Genomic DNA, 26,722 nt, shown 5'->3' on the forward strand with positions numbered 1-26,722 from the left:
CTTAGGTGAATATGCATGATTTGATATGATTGAGGTAATTCTTGTTTCTAGCTACTTGGCCAAATAAGCCCACCTTGATATTAATCCATTGGTAACCCCTTTGTGCTTTTAAACCTCTTTTTCTTGTTTTAAGCCTATTGCATAACCTTGAAAAGAAAAAGACCATATTCTACCTTAGGAAGAAAGAAGGAGCTAATGGATTGTGTTCAGGAATGGTTGAGGAATAAAGTGTGTGGGTGAGTACCTCACCCACAAATTAATAAAAATGGCAAAAGGAAAAATTGTTGATGAAAAAGTGTTGAAATAATTGCTTTCTAAAAGAAAAAGAGAGAGCAACAAGCAATAAATGAAAAAGAGTTGTTTTTGAAATTATGCTCCATTATTCTTTCTATATTTTAATTTCAAAAACCCAAAAATCCTAAAATTTTTCCTACCTTTGCCTTGGCCCCGTTATAACCTGTGAAAAGTCCTCATGATCTTTAATTGCATATTTTCTGAAAGTTTGTCAATATTAGAGTCTTGTTAAGTATTAGGAGTGTTTACTTGCATGGGTATTTTGAGTGAAAACACAAGCCAAAACACTTGAGAGAATTTTGGTGAGACAATACACATTTAACTTGAGTATTTTCTTTCATAATTGATTGTCTTGTGAATTCAAAAGATTAACTCATGTGTGAAAAATAAAATCTTTCCATTTGTGTATGCATGATAACTTGATTTCAAGAATATTGATTTGTCTTAAGTAAGGTTCATTCCTTTAATCCAGTGTTAATGTGACATAAAATACCTCAGAAGAAGTTTTGAAATTGCTTGATTTTGCCCAGGAGTGCAACAGGATAAGTGTATGGGTATGATGAGTGCGTATTTTTGCCCTCATTTAATGTTTAATTATGGGTATTTAATTGAATTTGTGTGCTTAAAGATTGATTTAATTGGGATTTCATATAATTGGGTTTATTGAGCTTGAGATATAAAAACATGTTAAAAATAGCTTTTTAGTTGCATAAATGTTCGTTGGATATTTTGAGGTGTGTTAGTGCAGCTGCAGCTAAGTTGAGCTCATGGAGGTGTGGAAATAAATTGATTAAAGCTTCATGACACCTTAAAGATAAATCCAAGAATAAGAAATTATCAAAAGCACAAAAATCCAAGCTAAGCATTGCATGAAGACGACAAGAAAAGCTTGAAAAAGTGAAGAAGTTTGGCTAAACCAAGAAGAGAGGAACAAAAAAAAATTGGACCTTGCAGTTTTCTTTATCTTTATGATAGAAGAAAATTTGGGAAAAATATATCTTTAGATATTTTATTTGATATTTTTAAATAATTATCTTATTTAATTATATCATAAAATATTAAAAGATAATAACTACCAAATCTTTTTAAATATGACAAGATCTTCTTGAATCCTTTTAGTTCCACAACAAACAAATATATCTTGAAGATATTGGATTATTTAGAAGATAATTTAAGGAGATTGCAAAGGGTTGATTTGGAAAATTAATACAAATACTAATTGGTGATAATTTATCATGTATCTTTAATTAATTAATTTATTTAATTATATTAGATATTGATATTATCAACCAATTATATTTGTCAAATAGTTTATATCTCTCTAAATATTTTTAAATATTTATCTTTGTCTTTTTTTTCAAGATATTTGAGAGATTTTAGCAACAGAAAAGCCTAGTCCAATTCCTATATAAAGAGACCAAGGGAGAAGCAGAAAGGACAAGCTCGGGACTTCGAAGTTTGGGAACCCTTTAGGGGGGGCCTAATTTCGTTTCCTTTTTCTCTCTCAGTTCTTCTATTTTTATTTTGTATTCCATTGATTACTAAACTTCTTGGGTTGATTCCATGGTAATTTCATTATGGATTTTGAGGTTAGAATGAAATAATTTCTTTGTTCTTTTTATTATTATTGAGGTTTTAATTCATCTAAGTCTTTTATCTTTGAATCACGTAAAAAGTAATGATTTTAAATCTATATGCATGTTCATCATATGAGTTCAAGGGTTTTTAAATTTAATTGAGACTTTACTTTGATTTTATTTAGAAACTTTCATGTGATTGAAAGAGTTTTTACCAATAATTGGGACTTTACTTTGGTTAAAGGTATTTACTCTAACTAAAATTAATCGAGACTTTACTTTGATTAATTAAGCTTTTTATTTGGTGAGAAGATAAAAGAATAGACATGATTAGGCATAGTAAATTTGATTGAGACTGTACTTTGGTTGAATTTACTGTGGATAATCTAAAAGTTCTCACTTTTAATTGAGACTGCACTTTGGTTAAAAGTGAGAACGCCAACAAATTAATTGAGACTTTACATTGATTAATTTGTAAATCTACAACAATAATTAATTGAGCAACAATCTTTAGATAACCGATGATGAATCTATTTTGAAAAAGCAATGGAATCAATCTATTTTCTTTACTATTGTTTATATCTTATTTTATCTTCTTATCTTTATCCCTCATATTTTTATAATTTTATTTGACTAACTCTTGTATAGTTTTATAAGAACTAACTTGCTAAAAATCAATTCCGTGTTCGTTGGGAGACGACTTTGGGTTACTTTACCTTTACTATTTTGTTGACTACTTTCTTAACAATACTGAAGTTGTTATAAATAAGTAGTATTAATTTTATCGCGTCAACGACAACGTTATCAAATATAAACAAGATATCCGATCATCGCCACACACACACAGATAGGGTGAGCTATGCACAATAAAATATAAACAGATGTATGTGAAATAAACATGCTTCCCAACCCAAAATAACATAATTAAGTTCATAATTTCCAATCACCCAACCATGACCTCATAGTCCTTCATGAGTCATATGCATGAACTAGGTCTTGTGACTTCCCTCTGCTCCCACGAAACTAACTCATTCGTGGTCCAACCCTATGAGCCTATCCCGCTCATAGTCCTGCCCTATAGACTCCTCGCCTGTAGTATAAACATCCAAGTCTCACACTTGGACCCTAGCACGCACGCACTCACCATACTATGGACTCCTCGCCCGATAGTAGCCGACGGGAACATCACAGTTCCTTGCCCATCGTGCGCCCGACACATGCAATCACTATACTAAGGACTCCTCGCCCATTAGTAGCCAACGGGAACTCAACCAGTTCCATGCCCATCATGTGTCCAACAACTAAGCACATCCCAGACCCCTAATGGACTTAGTCCTTCAAGCCCAAACATCACACCACATGCATATACAATCTATCCTTATGATAAACAGCCAAAACACACACTCACAAGCACAAGGAACATGGTAACTTGCATAAATTCGCTTAAGCTAGGGACCTCTCGCCCAAGCTAAGCCCTCAGTCTCGCTTAGGCTAACTCACCTTCCCTGAGCGAGCTTAGAATAGCAACAACATCAAGTTATCTCGCCTAGGCGAGATCATCTCTCGCCCAAAAATACATTTCAAACTCGCCTGGGCTGAAATACATGCAAAGCACCAAAACATGACCAAGACATCTCGCTTAGGCGAGCCACTCTCGCCTAGGCGAGATAGTTCGTCGCCCAAACCCAAAAACCCAAAAACCCCTCGCCTGGACGAGAAGTCACGCTCAACATGCGCACATTTCATCACTATCTCACTTAGGCGAACCTCACTCGCCTGAGCGAGTGTATGAGTCACTTAAAACCAATGCTCATTGCCTGAGCGAGAACCTCGAGTGAGGTGAGAACATTAGCCCCTGCATGTCTTGCCTAGGCGAGTCCCACCCGCCTGAGCGAGAAATGTAGGTTCTACACTGTTTTACGCACCCAAGCACTTCATCAGCTACCCAAAACGCTCCCAAAACCCACCAATTCAATTGTCAACATTACACTCACAAAACAACAAGGTATAATTGCCATACAGACTCCCATTCTCACATTTCATACCATAAAAACATACACAACACAAAATAGTCATCATGAGCACCAATTCACATGAAATTCCCAATCCAACAGTACCAAATACACATCCCCTAATTTCCCTCATAAAGAACTCGAAATTTCATGGCAAAACAACATCCCAAGCATACAATCTGACCAAAAGCATATAATTTCAATTCAGCTCCCCTAACCTGGATTGATTGCTCAACAATTGTGAAGGTCGAACCCCCTTGATTCAAAATCCTTTCTTGCTTCAACCCTTGCACCTCAAAACTCAGTTCACCCTCTCATACTCGTGCTCCTCCCCCATTCTGCTAGGTTCTCTACCTTTCCACATTCACTCCAAACCAAGCTTAATAAAAATAAAGGTTAAATTCTGTCTACCAAGGTTTGAACTCATGACGTTCCACCCACAATGCCAAAGCACAACCACCATGCCAATTCACATTTGGTGATATACACAATCAACATAAGTTTACAATACCAATCACCTACTCATTCATATTCTTAAAAATCAATAACAAAACAATCACACATAATTGGCATACTTAGGACTCGAACCCAAGTCCTCTCACACAAACCAAAGTACTCTCAACCACTTGAGCTAGTACTTTTCCACATCACAATAAACAACAATTAATGCCATAAAGGCGCCTTCTACCTGCATTTATTAATTAATTAATTATTTAATTAATTAATTTTCCCGAGTCTTATAATTCCCCACCTTTAAAAGTTTTCATCCTCGAAAATAGAACTTACCAGTAAAGAGATGAGGATAAGACTTCCTCATGAGGTCCTCCATCTCCCACGTCATCTCTTGGGTTGGCTCGTCCCAAAGAACCTTCACAGTCTGAATCTCCTTCCCTCTGAGCTGTTTGACTTGAGAATCTAGAATCCTCACTGGTCCAACTCCAAGAGTCAGGTTCTTACGCACCTGAACATCATCCTGCTCCAACACATGAGTAGGATCCGCCACGTACTTCCTCAACTGTGATACATTGAAAACATTGTGCAGGTTTCCCAAGTGAGGTGGCAATGCAATCTCATACGCCACCGGTCCAATTCGCCTCGTAATCTAGTATGGACCGATGAATCGAGGGGTCAACTTCCTCGACTTCAATGCTTTCTAATACCTGCTGTAGGTGTAACTCTGAGAAATACGTGGTCGCCAGCCTCAAACTCGAGTGGCCTCCTCCTCTTATCTGCGTAGGATTTCTACCGACTTTGAGTTGCACACATTCGTTCCTGTATGACCCTTACCTTCTCAGTGGTCTGTTGTAAGAACTCTGGACCAAGTACCATAGCTTCCCCATCGTGCAGCCAACACAAAGGTGTTCGACACCTCCTGCCATACAAGACCTCGTACGGTGCCATCCCGATACTGGAATGGTAGTTGTTATTATAAGAGAACTCCACTAGTGGTAGCACATCACTCCAAGTCCCGAGGTGGTCCAGAACACACGTTCTCAATAAGTCCTCCAGAGATTGTATGGTTCTCTCAGACTGACCATCCGTCTGAGGATGATATGCCGAGCTCATCTTCAACTGACCCAAAGTGTTCTGCAACGACTGCCAGAACCTCGAGCTAAACCTCGGATCTCTATCCGATATGATACTCTTAGGCACACCGTGTAATCTAACTATCTCCCTAACGTACAACTCTGCCAGCTTATCTAGGGACATCTTCTGATTAATAGGTAGAAAGTGAGCGCACTTCGTCAATCGATCCACTATTACCAATATAGAATCATGCCCCCTCACTGACCTCGATAGATGAGTAACAAAATCCATGGAAATGCTGTCCCATTTCCACTGAGGAATCTCAAGAGGCTCTAACGTACCATCTGGCCTCTGATGCTCTATTTTCGCTTTCTGACACACTAGGCAAGATGCTACATAGTCTGCCACATCAGTTTTCATACCAGTCCACCAGAAAGTCGCCTTCAAGTCCTTGTACATCTTAGTCATACCTGGGTGTATGCTAAGATGACTCTTATGCCCTTCATCCAAGAGCATTTTCCTCAACACCCGACTGTTGGGTATACACACCCTCTCTCTGAATCGCAGGATACCATCTCTACCCATCCTCAAGTCTTTTCTCTTCTCTGTGCCCAATTCACTAATGATATGCTGCAATTCTTGATCCTTACCCTGTTCCACCCGAACCTCATCCAAGAATTCATTAGTGATCCTCAACATGTTGCACCGTATATGATCTGTCTCCACATCCAATCCAGATTCATATCTCGTAGCTTCTCGATCAACTCCAACTCCTTAATCATCATGGCCGACACATGAGATTTCTTCCTGCTCAGAGCGTCTGCTACGACATTAGCCTTACCAGGATGGTATAATAGCTCAAAGTCATAGTCCTTCAGGTATTCTATCTAGCGCCTCTGCCTTATATTCAATTCTTTCTGATCAAACAAATATTTCAAGCTCTTGTGATCATTGAATACCTGAAACTGTGCCCCATACAAGTAGTGCCTCCATGTTTTGAGAGCAAAAACCACCGCCGCCAATTCTAAATCATGTGTAGGGTAGTTTTTCTCATGCACCTTCAACTTACGAGAGGCATAAGCAATAGGCTGTTTCTCCTGCATCAACACACAACCCAGACCTTGGTATGAAGCATCACGGTATACGTCCAATGTCTTGGCGGTGTCAGGAATAACTAATATGGGAGCAATAGTCAATCTCCTCTTCATATCCTCAAAACAGACCTCACACTCGTCTGTCCAAGAGAAAGGCTGGTCCTTCCTAGTGAGTTGAGATAAGGGACTCACCAGCTTGGAGAACCCCTCCACAAACCGTCTGTAATAACCCATCAAACCTAAGAAGCTCCTCACCTCAGTAACCGTCTGTGGCCTTTCCCACTTCACCACAAATTCAATCTTCGCTGGATCCACCGCTATACCTTGGGTTGACATTACATGACCCAAGAATTGTACCTCATCCAACCAAAACTCACACTTTGACAGCTTCCCATACAGTTTATGCTCTCTGAGAATTCCTAGCACCACTCTCAGATGATTTGCATGTACATCCCGACTCTCCGAATATATCAATATGTCATCAATGAACACGACAACAAACTGATCAAGGTACGGTCGGAATATCTTGTTCATGTAGTCCATGAAAATAGCAGGAGCATTTGTCACCCCAAACGGCATCACTACATACTCGTAATGGCCGTATCGTGACCTGAATGCCGTCTTCTGCACATCCTCCAGTTTGACTAAGATTTGATGATATCCAGACCTCAAGTAAATCTTAGAGAACACTATGGCTCCCCTCAGTTGATCCAACAGATCATCTATCCTCGGTAGCGGATACTTATTCTTTATGGTCAGTTTATTCCACTGACGGTAGTCAACACACAACCTCGAACAACCATCCTTTTTCTTTACTAGCAGTACCGGTGCTCCCCAAGGTGATGCGCTCGGCCGAATGAACTTCTTCTCAAGCAAATCTTCTATTTGCTTCTTCAACTCTACCAACTCTACGAGTGCCATTCTATAAGGTGCCATGGATACTGGGCCAGCCCCAAGGATGAGATCAATGGAGAAATCCACATCCCTACTCGGTGGCAACTCGGGTATTTCATCTGGAAATACGTCGGCATACTCCTCCACGACTGGAATCACACTGATTTTCTCGGCGGTACTATTCTTTTCTGCATGAGCCACTATCATAAAGTAGGTGGCTCTGGCTTCTGCCTCATTTATCCCCCTCTGAGCCGAGATGAACTCCAGTCCTTCATGTTCTGGGAATACCAAACTGCGTCGTCCACAATCAATTATGACGTGATTGTTAGACAGCCAGTCCATCCCCAAGATTACGTCCAGTCCCTCCAAAGGCAAGCAAACCAAGTTCACCTTGAATCTGCGACCTGCCACCTCCATAGAACACCCAACGCAGACTGAACTGGTAGCCACTTGACCTGAGGAGGGAGTTGAAACAAGCAACTGACATCCCAAATCACGTGTCACCAATTGCAATCTCCCCACGCACACATTAGAAATAAAAGAATGGGTTGCCCAGAATCAAACAACACCAACACTGAATTACCAAACAATACACAAGGTTCAAGAATAAGATTACCCGACTGTGTCCCAGTTTGTCGCATATAAAACACTTGCGACGGTCTCCTGACCCTCCTACTCCACCTGCCAGCTGTGGACAATTTATCTTCAGGTGGGGTCCGCCACACTAGTAGCAACTGGGACCCTGGGGTGTCTGTGGCCAGCTGTACGGCTTTTTCATCTGCCTAGCTCCGCGACATTCTTCTGATGTCGGCTCACAATAGGACCAGGGCCCTTCTCAAGGCTCTCCGCACTCTTGGCCTGCTCCACCATGATGGGAAATCTCCTCTCTCTCAGAGTGGTCACCACCCTCTTCAGCTCAAGTCTAAGACCTCGCTCAAACTTTAAGCACTTCCACTCTTTTGTAATGTTCTGGGAGGAATACCTCGCTAAGTGCTCGAACCTATTCACATATTACTGCACTGTCATGTCTCCCTGCTACAATGCTAGGAACTCAGCATCTCTATCCTGTCTCGCCGTATCTAGAAAGTACTTCTCCAGGAAACGAGCTCTAAAGTTGGCCCAAGACACTAGCTCTTCACTATTCTCCATTTGTTGTTGCATACCTGCCCACCAGTATTCAGCATCCCCATTTAGCAAATACGCAGCAAACAACAATTTTATGTTCATCTTCGCAGTTCATTACTTTGAATATTTTCTCACACTAGCGGAGCCATGCATCCGCTTCATCGGGGGACGCCTTGCCAGTGAACTCAAATGGGCTTGTGGCGCAAGAAATCCTCCACAGTCGGCACCCTGACTGGTGCAATCGCCGTCCTGGGCTGTGCGGCTACGGGTGGCTGCATCGCATCCACCATTCGGTGAATCGCCTCAGCGATGTCATCAGCACTACTACTCCTCCTCCTCCTGTTAGCAGCCACAGCCTGGATACGCCACATTACAACTGTTAAAAATTAGTCGCTTAGTCAAACAAAACCACACAATTTTTCAAATTGAACACACAACATACCACAAACAAACACATCGATAAGCTCACTTCCCACTAGCCCCAACATATTTTAAAAATATTTTCAAAACTTTTGCTCTGATACCAATTGTAACATCCCCAAGGAATATTACATGATAATAAATAAATAAAAACGGAATTTCAATAAAGTCCACATTTAATATAAACCATTTCCCAAAAACACGGGAAATTTAAAACTTTAATAGATATAAAGTCGTAAAACCAAGAATCCAAAATTTCGTGAAATGAAATTAAAAGCAATGGCTCCCGCCAAATTTACATGAAGTTCTCAAAACAAAATCATCAACATATACTATATGTATATACAAAATATCCCCTGCTAGCCCTCGCTCCGAGTCTATGCATCTCCTGGCCCACCTATCACATCATCTGCTCCCGGATAACAAGATATCCGATCATCACCACACACACACAGATAGGGTGAGCTATGCATAATAAAATATAAACAGATGTATGTGAAATAAACATGCTTCCCAACCCAAAATAACATAATTAAGTTCATAATTTCCAATCACCCAACCATGACCTCATAGTCCTTCATGAGTCATATGCATGAACTAGGTCTTGGGACTTCCCTGTGCTCCCACGAAACTAACTCATTCGTGGTCCAACCCGATGAGCCTATCCCGCTCATAGTCCTGCCCTACAGACTCCTCGCGTGTAGTATAAACATCTAAGTCTAACACTTGGACCCTGGCACGCACGCAATCACCATACTATGTACTCCTCGCCCGATAGTAGTCGACGGGAACATCACAGTTCCTTGCCCATCGTGCGCCCGACACATGCAATCACCACACTAAGGAATCCTCGCCCATTAGTAGCCGATGGGAACTCAACCAGTTCCATGCCCATCATGTGTCCAACAACCGAGCACATCCCAGATCCCTAATGGACTTAGTCCTTCAAGCCCAAACATCACACCACATGCATATACAATCTATCCTTATGATAAACAGCCAAAACACACACTCACAAGCACAAGGAACATAGTAACTTGCATAAACTCGCTGAAGCTAGGGACCTCTCGCCCAAGCTAAGCCCTCAGCCTCGCTTAGGCTAACTGACCTCGTCTGAGCGAGCTTAGAACATCAACAACATCAAGTTATCTCGCCTAGGCGAGATCATCTCTCGCCCAAAAATACATTTCAAACTCACCTAGGCTGAAATACATGCAAAGCACCAAAACATAACCAAGACATCTCGCTTAGGCGAGCCACTCTCGCCTAGGCGAGATAGTTCGTCGCCCAAACCCCAAAACCCCTCGCTTGGACGAGAAGTCGCGCTCAACACGCGCACATTTCATCACTATCTCGCTTAGGTGAACTTCACTCGCCTAAGCGAGTGTATGAGTCGCTTAAAACCAATGCTCATCGCCTGAGCGAGAACCTCGAGTGAGGTGAGAACATGAGCCCCTGCATGTCTCGCCTAGGCGAGCCCCACCCGCTTGAGCGAGAAATGCAGGTTCTACACTATTTTACGCACCCAAGCACTTCATCAGCGACCCAAAACGCTCCCAAAACCCACCAATTCAATTGTCAACATTACACTCACAAAACAACAAGGTATAATTGCCATACAGACTCCCATTCTCACATTTCATACCATAAAAACATACACAACACAAAATAGTCATCATGAGCACCAATTCACATGAAATTCCCAATCCAACAGTACCAAATACACATCCCCTAATTTCCCTCATAAAGAACTCGAAATTTCATGGCAAAACAACATCCCAAGCATACAATCTGACCAAAAGCATATAATTTCAATTCAGCTCCCCTAACCTGGATTGGTTGCTCAACAATTGTGAAGGCAGAACCCCCTTGAATCAAAATCCTTTCTTGCTTCAACCCTTGCACCTCAAAACTCAGTTCACCCTCTCAAACTCGTGCTCCTCTCACAAGCAAATTCCCAGCACTGCTAAAACCCTTCCTTGTACCTAATTTTGGGCTTTTATAGGTGCCTTTAAGATGGGTATTAAAAATGGTTGCCCCCATTCTGCTAGGTTCTCTACCTTTCCACATTCAGTCCAAACCAAGCTTAATAAAAATAAAGGTTAAATTCTGTCTACCAAGGTTTAAACCCATGACCTTCCACCCACAATGCCAAAGCACAACCACCATGCCAATTCAAATTTGGTGATATACACAATCAACATAAGTTTACAATATCAATCACCTACTCATTCATATTCTTAAAATTCAATAACAAAACAATCACACATAATTGGCATACTTAGGACTCGAACCCAAGTCCTCTCACACAAACCAAAGTACTCTCAACCACTTGAGCTAGTAGTTTTCCACATCACAATAAACAACAATTAATGCCATAAAGGCGCCTTCTACCCGCATTTATTAATTAATTAATTTTCCCGGGTCTTACAGTTGTGCCGCAAGTTTCATTCACTCCACATCCGTAAGTCTCCTTTTGTCTTCTCCCAACATGCAACCAACGTTTCCTTTTCTCTTCTCTCCACATCTACAAGTGGAAGCTCTTTTCCCCAACATTCTCAAGCTTAACCAGCCCCTCCTTTAGGTAAGTAATTTTTTTTTTAATTTGTACCTATCTTCTCTCCACATCTACAAGTGGAAGCTCTTCTCCCCAACATGCTTGTACCTAGTAATTTACTATGCACTACCTTTGCTAGTATACATGAAAACCCACACTACAAAAATAGCACCCAAAAGTTCCTCTAGATCATACCATATAAATGTTTTCTGCATGGATAAAGATTACAAAATTGTTTTAATGCTTCTGTTTAAAAGATTAATCCCTATGTTAATTAAGAACATTGTTGTAGATTTATATTTTGTATTCTAATTTTAGAATACAAAATTTAAGAGAGTGCAAGTCAAAATTGTGCAAGTGTAGGAAGAAAGGGTCCATATTGTAGTCATCTTGTTAGAGAAAACAACAAGTAAATTTTTGTTTCCCTTTGGTTAGTATTCATAAAAGACAACTATAAAGCAAATGATATGCTTTTATTTTTCTTTGATCATTCCGTTTGGTTTTTCCTATTCTATATAAAAATGTAATTTTTCAATTCTAAGTCAATAAATGAATTTATTAGATATGAAAACCTAAAAACATTTCCTACCAATACTCAAATTATACAGAAAAAAATATGTAATCAAATAATATAATAGTATTATGTGATAAATAATAATACAATAATGTCATTAAAATAAAGTGTAACCTTATAATTCAAGTATTTATCAAATATATAGTAATAATGGAATAAGAAGAATATTCAACCAAAAATAATAGAGAACTATCTTTGGATTCCATACAAGAAGAACTCATAGATGAACCTTTACAATTTAAAGGACTTATTACAAGGGCAAGAAGCAAGATATTGGAAGAACAAATTTATTCAAGCCTCATCATGGTTCAAGCAACTGGAAATTCAAAGGATATGAAGATCATGCCTTCAAGTACATTTGAAGGATAGTTCTTAGGCAAATTAGTTTATGTTTCTATGTTTTTGGATCTTGGGCTTTCTTTTAAAAGATAGTTTATGTTTTTATGTTTTTGGGCTTAGGATTTCTTTTAGGGTTTCTAGATTTTCTTAAACTTATGTTCCTATATTATAAAAGAAACCCTAATAGTAATTGAAAACATAAATCATGAGTCAGAGCTTGAATGCAACTTAGTAAGAATAGACATATTCGTGGATTCAATTCACAGTAGCAAAATCAAATAGTGAAATTAGATTATGAAGAGAGCAATATGTATGCATATAATTCAGAAAAAAATGCTTCTAAGAAAAGCTCAATGATGTAGAAACTACAAGGAATGCATGAATGCTAAAAAGAAATCATTAATGCTATGCATGAGTTGAGATAAATAGGAATCTTAAAGCAACTAATTAAACTAATAGTGACATCAAACAAGAATTTGAGACCAAGAACATAAAGCATCAAGAAAGACTAATTGTTGCAAGAAATTAAATCTAAAATAGAAAAGAATTAAATTGGTGCAAGATTGGACATCAAGAACATAAATGGAATGGTAAACTTAAAGATTTAGAATTAAAAACTATAGCGCAAATGTGAATGTAAAAACCGGTTTAATGTTTAAACTAAAAATCTCCTAGTGGTGGATAAGCAGGTGAACATTACATTCTCTATAAGTAAATATATCGATAAGGTAGTCTATGATGTTGTACCTATGGAGGCGAGTCACTTGTTGTTGGGAAGACCTTGGAAATATGATAGAAAGGTAACCCATGATGGCTTGACCAATAAATATTCTCTCTTGTTTAAAGGGTATAAGTTGTTCCTAACATCTTTAGAGTGGTTTGTGAGGATCAAATTAAGATGAGACTGGAAAGAGAGCAAGAGAGAAATAAGGAAGAGAAAAATTCCAAAAAAAAAACACAAGAAAAAAAGAAAGTAAAAAATATAAAGTGTGATAAAAGTTTTTGCTTGGGAGAAAAAGAGGTAAACAAAGTGTTGGTTAAGAAACAACCTTTATATTTGCTTATGCCTAACAACATTGTTTTGTCTTCTGTACAAGCTTCCTTGTCTTTAGGTATGGAGCAACTTCTCAAGGAGTATGAGGATGTCTTCCTTAAAGACATTCCTCATGGCTTACCTCCAACAAGGGGTATTGAACACAACAAATGTAGGCTTGAAATGTTGATTTAAGACAAGAAGGGGTGGAGGGGGTTGAATTGGCTATTTAAAACTTTTTCGAAAGCTTAAAACTCTTTTTAATTGAATCAAATAGACTAGAAATTTAGAATATAAAAGTTGTAGACCAGTACACTTTCAATCGGTCAAAAAATAAAATAATAGACTAATTTTTTCTTGTTCTATGAAACAATTGATTAAAATGACAAATCAGTAAGCTAAAATACTGAGAATGCAAAATTTACAGATTTAACTCAAATAGTAATCTTTTACATACAAGACTTGTTCCAATCAATATTACTAACTACTCACATGCCAAAATGCCTTCAAGATCAACCAATATCTTCAAACTTCACGTTGCAACTAGTATTTCAGAGAGAGAGTTTTCCAGAGAAGAATGACAAGATTTTTGCGCTAAAAAACTCAGAATCACACCTCTACTCTTGAAAACACAACATATATAGTCTAGTTTAAGTGAAATCAGTTGATTGAATTTTCCGTACAGTTAGCTAATTTCTCTTGACTTAAGGGAAATTAGTCGATTGAAAAATATTTCAACCGACTGAATATACTGCAAGACTTTTAACTTGTTAAAACCCATTTTAACAGATTAAAATAGACACACTAAGGCACACAAGAGATCTAACCTATGTCATATAGCCTACAAACATGATATAACACCTAATCATTACATTTAACACATTACTTTCAGATTTAATACACTAAAAACATAATGTTCAAGTGGATCTTCATCAATCTTCATCAAACACATGTGATCTTCATGTACATGGCTTTATCAATTCTTTGCTTCTATCTTGCTTGTGCCAACATTCTCCCCCTGAATTGATGAAGCCAACATTCTCGAGTTAAATTGATGAGCTACGATCCATAGAGAAACCTAAAAAAGCTTTTGCACACACAAGATACCAACATACAAATACACATCCAAGCAAAAGCACACAAGCATACATACATATCACACATGCATATGCTCCTCCTATCACTAATAATGTGATCTAACTTTAGATTTCATATTCAATTTGCAGTATTACATGGTTCCAGCATATTTATTTTAGGTTTTCCAATTTTAACTCAATTTTACTCATTTTTCTCCCCCTTTGGATTCATCAAATGAAAGAAAATGCATAAATCAGTTTGGAAAGATGAAAATTTTCATTAAAATAGTAACAAAGGGGTGTATCACGGTAACTGATATGAATACAAACAAAGCAAAATGAAAATTAAAATGAAAAATACATCATAAAGCTGAGACTTATATAATCAGTCGATTGAAATTTGAAAATAGCTGATTAAAAAACTAGAACAGATAGACAAATACACAAAATGCAATAGGAAAATGCAATGCATGACTTATGAGCCATCCTCTTCACTCATCCCTTGGTTGTCTCTATTATAGAAATTGGAGAGGAGGTCATGAACATTATGGAGTTAGTCATCCAAGTCTCGGAAACTTGTTGTGCAATATGCATGATGTGCATTTTAAGCTTTGAGATGTTTCTCATAGGTGCCAAAATTCTCTGCCCTCAGCAATGACATGTGTATCACTTTAGGAAGAATGATTTGCTTCCTAATGATCTCAATCAAGAAAGTTTGGATCCTATCTTCATGCCCTTCAAACCCTGCTTCAAGCCTACCATGATTTAAGGCAAGGGGCGATGATGGAGTAGGTGGGGTGAAGTTTTAATCATCTGAGGGGGTTGTTCTCTGTCTTCTAAGCATGGTGAACTATAGGTTTGGCTCTTGCTAAAAGATAGGAATTCCAATGCCTGATGCTTATGCATGTATATATAGAATCAACATGGTGATTTTCAAAGCCAAACAATTAATTTGTACAGATTTTCTAGTTTCAATGCAGTACAAGGAATTAAAGCCAATTAAATGTGAAGGAATTTGAATCAGAGTGTTCAATGATGTGTTTCCCATGCATTTTATGAACAATCCACTCACAAACAATTCACATCTAATGCATGCACATTGGAAATCATGTAATTAAAGCACTTTATGGTCAATGCAATCTTGAAAAGTTGATTTTAGCTGATGTAATAGTTGTTATATGTTGCTACTATAGTCTAAAATAGTCATGCGATGGATACTTTGACTGGTTCATTCAATTAAAATCAATTCAAGCAAATCCACATCAGCATAAGTGAAATCAACACATAAAAATACAGAGTTAGTCGACTAAAACTGTACCAGACCATTGATTTTTGATGTAGTGGTAGTTTTAAGTGAAATCTATGTGTTGATTTTGCAGTTTTAGTTGACTAAAAATTTCAAATCACAAAAAATTCACACCAGACCAATTTAAATGAAATATATGTGCTGTTTTGTGAGAATTAGCTTATTGAAAAAGTTACAGAACACAAATTATGCAAATTATGCCAGTTTAAGTGAAATCTGTGTTAAATTTGCAAATTTAGCTGACTGAAATTCTGACAATTCACAAATTATGCAGATTTTACCACTTTAAATACAATAGGCACATGATCTAATAAAATTAACAACCTAAACAGATATAAACATACATTTTTCATGTCAAGAACACCTAATTCAGTTATAAGCTTATTAAATATATCATGTGCAAGTAGTTTAGTGAATAAATACGCCAATTGGTTTTCAGTTTTCACAAACTTGATTTCAATTTCACCTTTTTGAATATGATCTCTTATGAAATGATGCCAGATTTCAATGTGTTCAGTTTTAGAATGCTGAATTGGATTCTTAGGTAGGTTGATTGCACTTGTATTGTCACAATAAAGAGGTACCTACACTAGCTTTACACCATAATCTAAGAGTTGATGCTTCAACCATATGCTTTGAGCACATGCATGTCTAGCTGATATGTACTCAGCCTCAACAGTAGGTAGTGTTACACATGCTTGCTTCTTGCTATTCTATGAGATTAGGCTTGATCCAAGTAGATGGCATATGCCACTTGTGCTTTTCCTATCCAATTTGCACCTTACATAGTCAGAATCTGAAAAACCACTAAGAATAATGTTAGATTCATTAGGATACCATAATTCAACATTAGTTGTCCCTTTTAGATACTTAAGAATCCTTTTTACAACTTTGAAGTGCGATTCCTTTGGATTGGATTAAAACCTTGCGCACAAGCAAACATCAAATTAGATATTCGACCTACTAACGGTTAGATATATCAAAGAACCAATTAACCCTCTATATTTGGTTGAATCAACTCTTTGTCTAGCTTCATCTGCATCCATAAGAAAGTTTGTAGCAATTGAGGTGGCAGCCTCTTTGCAATCCTCCATTTTGAACTTCTTTAGTAGGTGAAAACAGTATTTTGACTGGCTAAAAAATGTCCCATGCTTGAGTTGCTTCACTTGCAGCATTAGGAAGTAGGTTAGCTCACCCATCATAGACATCTCAAATTCTCCCTACATAGCTGCAACAAACTCTTCACACATAGAGTTATTATTTGATCCAAAGATTATATCATCTACATATATACTTGAACAAGTATTACATCACTTGCATGCTTTCTAATGAAAAGTGTTTTATCAAGCGCACCTCTAGCATATCGTTTAGATAAAATAAAGTTGGTTAACCTCTCATACCACTGTCGTGGTGCTTGTTTTAAACCATATAAAGCCTTTTTCAATTTTAAAACATGATTAGGATAAAGGTGATCTTCAAAGCTAGGGGGTTGTGATACTTACACTTCTTCATTTAAGAAACCATTCAAGAATCCACGTTTCACATCCAATTGAGAAAGTTTGAAATTACACACGCAAGGATATGCTAACAATAACCTCACAGCTTCTAGCCTAGCTACATGTGCATATGTTTCATCAAAATCATTACCTTTCTCTTGATTATAACCTTTAGCCACTAGCCTGGCCTTATTCCTAAAAATATTACCATTCTCATCCTTTTTATTCTTAAACACCCATTTAGTACCAATGACATTGATTTCATTAGTTTTAGGAACGAAAGGCCACACATCATTTATAGTGAATTGATTAAGCTCATCTTGCATAGCAACAACCCAATTACAATCACCTAATCCATCATTCACATTCTTAGGTTCAATTTGAGACACAAATGCAACATGTTCAAAGAATACAAGCTTTCATTAAGCATGTTTCTAGCTATTTCCTCTAATGATATGTTCTTTCTCTCAACCACTCCATTTTGTTGTGGAGTTCTAAGAGTTGAAAAGTTATGCTCAATACCATATTTTTTACAAAAGTGCACAAACTTTTCATTTTGAAACTCTCAACCATGAACACTTTTTAGAGAGGTTATTTTAGAACCTTTTTCATTTTCTAAAACCTTGGAAGGTTTCTTAAAAGCGAAAAAAGGTTTCATTCTTGGCAGCTAGAAATAAAGTCCATGTAAATCTAGAGAAGTCATAAACAATAACCAATGCATAATAGTTTCTACCAAGACTCATAGTTCTAGAAGGACCAAATAGATCCATGTGAAGCAATTCTAAGAGTCTTTCAGTTGAAATACAATTTTTGGGTTTAAAAGAAACCTTGGTTTGCTTTCCCCTTTGGCATGCTTCAGATATCCTATCCTTCTCAAACTTAAGTTTTGGTAACCCTTCAACCAATTGTTTTCTATTTAGCCAATTCAAATGATGCATATGTGTGTGACAAAGCCTCCTTTGCCATAGCCAAATATCATCCTCTTTTGTAAGAAAACAATGAATGTTAAATGATGCATGGTGCAAATTAAGCAAGTATATATTGTTGACTCTATTTCCTTCCAACACAATGCTACCACATGCATCATATATAAGGCAATGGTTTGGCTCAAACATAACTTTAAAACCTTTGTCACACAATTGGCTTATACTTATCAAATTGTGCTTTAGTCCTTAAACTAGAAGCACATTGTGGATGTTGAATGAGGCTCTATTGCTTATGACTCCACTTCCAAGTATCCTTCCTTTGTTATTGTCACCATAAGTCACAAAAACCTTCTTCCTTTAGTTTCAACTTTGCAAACTTGGACTTGTCACCAGTCATATGCCTTGAGCAACCACTATCTAGGTACCATAGGTCTTTCTTTTCATGTTTTATGACCTACAAAACAACATATCATTCCATGGTACCCTTTAATAGTTTAGTTCCAACATGGTTATGCCTTTCTAGATCCTTTTGGGATCCATTTCATAAATCCTTTAGGTACATCATATTTTCTAGCATAACAATTCTTAAGAACATGACCTTTCTTCATACAATAGTTGCAAGAAATTAATGATATAACATTTGGCTCACTCTTGGAAAAGAAACTAAAGAACTTCTTGGCTTTCTTTTCATGGATAGGTGTATAACCAAGTCCAGCCTTCCCAAAAATACAATTTTGAGAGCCAAGAACAACTTCCAGGTTTGGTTTTCCTCTTGTGAACTTTGCACAAGTTTTCAAAAGATATTTCACTTGATTTTTTAAAGTAGTGCAGTTTTCACAAGGTTTTATAGCCAGTTGTTTTTCAGAACGGTCGACTGAGTTACTGTAAATCATTTCTAAATGTTCGAAATTAGTTTTTGTACTACACCTAGGCGGCTTAGCCTGACTATAGCCATAAAATCCGTCTACATAACTCCCAAGGACGCAAATAATCACCATATATATGCTAAGCAAATAAGAGTAACCGACCTAAGCTGCTAAAGAGCAACCGGCCTAAGCCGCTAACTTAAGAAAATTAAGCGAGAACTTGACAAATTCAGAGCATCACCAGCAAAACCCCTAGGGCCCACGATAATCGAACTAAGGGGCCTGGGCTAAGGCCCAAGCCCACCTACGGCCCAAACAGGGGCCCAACCCATGATGTGGCCAGACATAATTAATAATCTATAAATATGCATAAACCCTAACAATTAAAGGTACGCATTCATTAATGCCTTATGTCAGCACCCAATTTTGTCCGGATTATAATATATATATATATATATATATATATATATATATATATATATATATATATATATATATATATATATTATTTATTTATTTATTTATTTATTTATTTATTACTCTTTTGTTATTATTATTTTTACTTATATATTTATTTATATTATTATTATTATTTTCTTTCTTATCTTATTTTACTTTGATTTTAGGGTTAAGTATGTTTTTAGTCCATGAACTTTGGCCCAAAATTGGAATTCGTCCTTGGTCGAAACTTTGATAAATTTCGGTCCTTAAACTTTAAAAAAGAATGAATATAGTCCTTTTAACCCAATTTTGTTAATTTTTTTTAGGTTTCAAACGCATTTCTCAGTAAATATTGGAGTTGTTTACGCCGTTTGACACATTCTCAACTCAATATTTACTGAGAAATGTATTTGAAACCTAAAAAAAGTTAACAAAATTGGGTTAAAAGGGCTATATTCATTCATTTTTAAAGTTTAGAGACCAAAATTTATCAAAGTTTCTACCAGGGATGAATTCCAATTTTGAGTTAAAGTCCAGGGACGAATTCCATATATTATGTCTTTTTTTTCTCTTTGTTTTCAATTTTCTTCATATTTATTTTTATTTTATTTCATTTTATTACTATTTATTTATTTATTTTTATTCTTTTAAAAGAAAAACAGATTTAAAAAAAGAAAAAAACGGATTAAAAAAAAGAGAAAAGAAGAAAACATATCTGAAAAAGAAAAAGAGCAAAGAAAAAAAAGATAAAAAAGAGAGAGTAGAACAAAGATTTGAAAAAAAAGTAAAGAAAAAGGGGTGCAGAGCATTCAATTTTTCTGCACACTAGTTGCCTAGCTTTTTCCTTCTTTGGCACCCTGGAACCTGCACTGGCTGAGCTGTAGCTACCTATCCAACTAAAGAAGAAACTGCATCATTGAACAATAGAGGGAGGCCATGGTGAATAGAGGGAGGCCATGGTGACTGAGTGGCTGCATCTACATGGATTGATTGAAGGGAGAAGTGACTCTGCAGATTGGGCAAGGGGGAAGCAACCGCCACTTCCCACCTTTTTACATCTCTCAACCAGTAACAAGGAGGGAGATCTCATAAATAAGAAAGAAAAAACGAAAAAGGGGATTTTTTGGAAAAGCTCTTAGCATATTAAGGAATACAGAAGCTAACTGGCGGAAGAAAAAAAAAATTCAAATACAATTCATATCCAATTCATATTCAGAGCAACAAAGTGAGAAAGAAGAGAGGATAAGCTAGGAGAACAACAGAACCAGGAGCTTCAAGAGGTAAGATTTATGCATTGAGTACTTGCGCAAGAATGACATGATATGTTGCATTTGTTGTGTTATGAATGTGGTATGATGTACTGCATTATCTCGTTGCTTATCTTTCGCTGCTTATTTTTGTTCATGATCTAAACTGGTTATGCTCTGCTCTGTTGCTTGCTGTTATTTGAGTGACGAAAAAAAAAGCATGTTTAAACACGAACTCATCCCACGAACTCATCGCACGATTCCCGTTCTTTTCTCTCCCAAACCCAAACTAGTGCACGCTTAACCTAAACCAGTTCGCCGTGATCAATCCAAAGCTCAACCATTATCTCGTCCTCATTCTCCCTTAACATCAAGACTCCGTTTCAACTTGCATTTAGAGGTCCAGATACACATATCACTATTCTCTTTATTTCACTATTGTTCACAACCCACCATAGCCCAATCATCTTTGTCACGCACCCTTCCATCGTCAGTTAACCCCTTTTCGCATTCTTCATCATTCACCTGCATAAAACCAAAACAACAAACAAAACACACAAGTAAAAAAATAGAATCACAACTCCATCCCAACAATCCAATGCCACACTGGATCAGAACCCCATTCCAGTCTCTTTTTCTCCGATCAGTCGTACCCAATCATAGCACATAGATGAATAAGGGAGTAGAAACCTTCACCGGCGGCGAGGTCGTCGGTGGTCCAGAGCTCTAAGCAGAGGAGTGTGGCCGCGTGATGGTTGTAGACCCAATCGCGGTGGCGGGCACGGTGGTGACGAGCCTCAGAGTCCTCGTGCACCTCTCTTACTCGCGGAAGAGGATAGTCGAGGATGAGGGCGAGTGAGCGCTGGCGTGTACGCTGGCGGTGACTGGAATCGCTGACGGTGGTCTCCAGCAAGCGGGACCTCGTGGCCATGAAGGGGATCAGTGCAGCCTCTCTCGTGAATGCACTAGAGAAGTGAAGGTGGAGACCCTGGTGGAGCAGCATTTCGCGCGAGTTGGAGTGAAGGGTGATGGTGTCGCCGGTGAAGCCTCCGGCGAAGGTCGTTGGTGGTGGCTAAAGGGCAGACGCGCCTCCCAGGCCCTAGGGGTTGTGTTGGTGGCATAGAGAGAGAGAGGGCTCTTGATTAATGAACAAGTAGGTTAGATTAATTAGGTTTCTCATTTAGGGCTTAATCTATGTTTCAGATCAGTTTCGCCTTCTACACCCCAGTTTTGATTTTCACACCCGTAAGTTCACCCTGGGTTGGACTATCAATTAGTTCCTACACCCCCATTTTTAATCTCTGCACCTCCTTTAATTTGGGTTGTTCCTGCTTTTTTTTTTCTTTGCACACCCTTGTTATTTGCTAGCATCACACCCTTATTTTGTTTGGGACTGGTTTACTGTTATTGTGTGCAGCCCATGTTCCACTTCACACCCCTCTAGTAACTTTCTTGCGCACCTCCACAATTACTAATCCCGCACCCCTGCACACACTTTTCACTCCTATTTTGGGCTTGTTCCATACTTTACTTGGTGCACCCTACCTTTAATAAATACACCTCATTTACTTCATGTATCTCCTACTAATTACTCATGCACCCCCATATTTTGTTTTTCACTTTTATCATTCTTAATTAAATTGTTTCTTTTTTATTGTTATTTTATTTATTATTATTATTATTATTATTATTATTTATTTCTAAAAAAAATTTGGAAATTACCAAAAATTGCAAAAAAGTAAAAAATAAAAAATCTAAACAAAATGTTATCTTTCACTTTATTGTGTCTTTCCGGTCGCTCGCACCGTGTGACATTTATTTTCTAAAAATACCAAAAACATTTTCTTTTCTTTTGGTGTTTGTCTAGCCGTTCGCGTCATGTGACACCATTTTTTTTAAATAATCTCAAAAACACCAAAAAATGCAGAAATTTAAAAAAAATACAAAATATAAACATTTTCCAACATATGTTTTCTTTTAAGAACTACGTGATCCTTGATTCTCGACCGCGAGATACGTAGGAGCAAGGCCAGTCCTTGTTAGGTTCACCTCCAAAATATCAAATCATTTTCTTAATTGTTTTTCAAATATCTTTTAAAGAACTACGTAACCTTGATTTCTCATTTTGAATGAGAATACGTAGAACCAAGGTCAATCCTTGTCGGGCCCAAAAACCAAAAAATATTTTTGTTTCTTTTATATATTCTTGTCTTATTATTTTTGGGGAAAATTAACATTTTGAAAACCACATCGACTTTGCATTTTTAATTAAAGGTACCGCCCTCGGGCGGGCGCGGTAGGGTGCTAACACCTTCCCTACGCGTAACCGACTCCCGAAATCTGGTTTTTTCGAAGACTTGTCTTATCTTTATGGTTTTCCATAGTGTTCTAGAATAACTATGGTGGCGACTCCCAAATCTCTTGTTAAACCCATTTTCTTTTTTGGTTCGTCGTCTTGTCGCGATTTCGGTTGCGACACCTTAATCATGAGATTTGACTTTCTGAGAGTTCTTTGCTAACTTAAGCGTCAGAGTCTTCTCCACAGGTAACCCCTCTCGGGTCCAAACCAGTCCAAACCGAGATACCAACAGATAGTATATGCCAGCCGGAAGGAAGCCTACTGAGGAGATTGCGGATTGAGGTAAGGTAACGTTTGTGTCTGACATCTCTTATTTATTCTCCGCAGGAACAATTGGCACCCACCGTGGGACACGAAGTAATACTTTACGAACCAATACATATCCTCTCGAAGATGGTTTCTACCCGCAGCAAAGCAAGAGTTAACAAGCAAGCTGAAGCAGGTCCTGTAGCACCTACTACTACCACTCCGGACTTGGCCGCTATCTTGGACGGCCAAGCGAAATGCAACAAGAACTAGCTGATTCGAAAAAGCGCAGTGCTGATGAAATGGAGGCACTACGACAGGAAAACTCACGTCTAAGGAGAAAGATCGAGGTCGATCCCACTCAAAAGGGAAAGGCTAAGGAAACATCCGACGTCGCAAAGTCCCTAGCTTTCCAGCCTACTGAAGAAGAAAGCGTGTACTATCCTATCCAGCACACCTTCACCACCACTCAACAAACTCTCATCCTCTCAACCCATCATACACACTTCCATCCCACCCTCCCAGGAAAAACTGCGGCTCCTACCCCTACCGCCACCCTCCCCACCACCCACATCCAACCTTATAACATCCCTCCCACCCTCCCCACCACCCATATCCCACCTCACAACTTTGCATCAACCTTTCCCACCCTCATCCACCATCCCATCCCCCCTCACCTGCTACCATCCACACAACCTAGACGCCGTCACCCTTTTACTAATTTCATCGCCAACACCTCTCTCCCTTCCCAGTGGGAACCTTTCACACTGGACCGTTATATAGGCGAGACCGATCCAGACGAGCACCTCAAAGTCTATATGACCAATGTCGCCCTCTACACCTCTAACAATGTCGTTTCTCCAAGGCCTTCCCTACCACCCTCAGAGGCCCCGCCCTCGAATGGTTTACCACCCTGCCACCATACTCCATCGACTACTTTGACACCCTCTCCTACATGTTGACTACTCACTTCGCCGGCAACCGCCCACATCAAACTACAACCATCTCTCTTCTTGGCGTCGGACAAGAACAAGAAGAGAAGCTATGGGCTTTCATCGACCGCTTCAGTAAGGCTGCCCTCCGCACACCAAACCTTAACTAGGAAATGATACTTCAGTGTATGACACTCACTCTCAAACTCGGCCCCTTCGCCAATAACGTTTACCTACACCCACACGCCTCCATGCATGAATTGAAGCTCCGCGCCGCGAACTACATCCGATGGAAGAGATGCAAACTCTCCACACAAAATTCTGCAACGATTGTACACCATCCGTGGTAACCCCCCCTACACAACCTTAACAACCTGATCCTAGACCCAGAAAACCCCGACAACCTCGGTTCACCAGATACACACCCCTAAATGTTCCTCGATCCCGTCTCCTTGATGAAGCTCTGCAGGCCGACCTCATCCCACCACCACGCAAGACATCCACTCCCCCAAACGCAGACATGAATAAATATTGCTGCTATCACCGAAACAACGGCCACACCATAGAAGAATGCAAAGCACTCCAAGACAAGATCGAAGAATTGGTTCGTGTTGTCCATTTCCGCCACTTCATCCATAGAGACAATCACCCTCTACGATCTAACCACTAACGTCCTCCCCGTGATTCTCGCCACGCCAAACATCGTAACCAACCCACCAACCGTGACCCCCAGCCTGCTCGCACTAATATTGCCTCGACCGACCCCCCACTACGCGGCGCCATTAACACCATCTCTGGTGGCTTCGCCAGTGGAGGATCCACCTCATCAGCCAGAGAGAAACATCTCTACCACCTCAAATCCATCAACCACATAACCCATTCCCACCATAGACGCTGCATGCCTCCCATAACCTTCACAGACGATGACTTCCATGGCCTTGATCAATAGTAGGATGACCTCATGGTCATCACGGTTGAATTGGAAAATTATGCCGTCAAGAAAGTCCTCATTGACCAAGGCAGTTCAGTCGACATCCTCTATTGGGCGACATATCATAAACTCCAGCTCCCCACCACCGCCATGGTTGCATACGATGAACCCATATATGGCTTCTTAGGGGAGAAGGTCTCCACCCGCGACTACATCAACCTTCATACTGTCTTTCGCGATGGCGCTCACACCAAGACAATTCCTATATGTTTCCTTGTCGTAGACGCGCCTACATCATACAATGTCCTTCTCGGCCGACCATCCCTCAACACTCTAGACGCTGTCGTATCCACACCTCATCTGGCCATGGAATTTCCATCCCCATCAAAAGACATCCTTACCATCCACGACGACCAACAGCTCGCGCAAGAATGCTACATGGCCAGCCTACGCCCACAACTTCACATCCTTCAAACCAACCATATTAAATGTCCACCCAGCTCTGACATAGCCTTATCTAGAGACGATTTGGACCCCAGAGTAGGCCGGGATGCCCGCCTCGAGCCGATCGATGAAACTATACCACTCGAACTAAGCACTGGTTTACAACACGAACAATGCGAAATCCTTACACCTACCCTCATCAACAACACTGACCTCTTTGCCTGGTCCGCTGCTCACTTACCCGGCGTTGACCCTCAAGTCGCAGCCTACAAACTCTCCATTTAAAAAAGGGCCAGATATGTCTCCCAGAAGAAACGGAAGCTTGGTGAAGAATGTCGACTAGCGGCCAAGATCGAAGCCGACAAGTTACTCAACGCAAGGTTCATCGAAGAAGCCCACTACACCACTTGGCTCTCCAGTGTAGTTCTAGTCAAAAAAGCTAATGGCAAATGGCGGATGTGCGTCGATTACACGAATCTCAATAAAGCATGTCCTAGGGAAGCCTACCCTCTACCCAATATTGACTAGTTAATTGACGGTGTCGCCGGTAACAAAGTCCTCAGTTTCCTTGATGCATATTTTGGTTACAACCAGATTCCCATGGCCACAACTGATATGAACAAAACTGCCTTCATTACAGATGACGCCAACTACTTTTAGAAAGTTATGCCATTCGACCTAAAAAACGCAGGGGCAACTTATCAACGGGCAATGGATAAGGTATTCAGCCACTTAATGGGCAAATGTCTCGAAGTCTACGTCGACGATATGGTCGTCAAATCCCCAAGTCATCACCAGCACGCTCAAGACTTGTCTGCCGTCTTCTCTGCATTACGGCAATACAACCTCTGGCTCAACCCCGAAAAGTGCGTCTTCGGCGTCGATCAAGGTAAATTCCTCAGCTTCATGCTGACACAATGCAGCATAGAGGCTAACCAAGAGAAATGAAATGCCATCATTGAGATGCGAAGCCCCAACAATGTCAAAGAAGTACAACGCCTCATTG

General features: G+C 39.1%; 1 protein-coding gene across 2 annotated transcripts; it reads right to left on the reverse strand.

Moving 5' to 3' along the window:
• Positions 1-20,726: 20,726 nt before the first annotated feature.
• LOC114168500 (uncharacterized) lies at positions 20,727-22,087 on the reverse strand. 2 transcript variants are annotated; one of them, XM_085668567.1, is made up of 2 exons: positions 21,458-22,087; positions 20,727-21,329 (listed from the first exon to the last, which is right to left on the reverse strand). In XM_085668567.1, the coding sequence occupies exons 1-2, from the start codon at positions 21,805-21,807 to the stop codon at positions 21,326-21,328; spliced, it is 354 nt and encodes a 117-aa protein (XP_085524693.1). In that variant the 5' UTR covers positions 21,808-22,087; the 3' UTR covers positions 20,727-21,325. The 2 variants fall into 2 exon arrangements, with proteins under 2 accessions (XP_085524693.1, XP_027909141.2); XM_028053340.2 differs by having other exon boundaries at positions 21,495-22,081.
• Positions 22,088-26,722: the final 4,635 nt, after the last annotated feature.

The sequence above is a fragment of the Vigna unguiculata genome, chromosome 11, assembly GCF_037176805.1.
Source record: "Vigna unguiculata cultivar grain cowpea cultivar isolate G323 ecotype 2 chromosome 11, ASM3717680v1, whole genome shotgun sequence".
Classification (NCBI taxonomy): domain Eukaryota; kingdom Viridiplantae; phylum Streptophyta; class Magnoliopsida; order Fabales; family Fabaceae; genus Vigna; species Vigna unguiculata.

Bases quoted from the DNA above. Each gene is read 5' to 3' on its own strand.
- LOC114168500 (XM_085668567.1), bottom strand. From the start codon at position 21,807: ATGCTGCTCCACCAGGGTCTCCACCTTCACTTCTCTAGTGCATTCACG.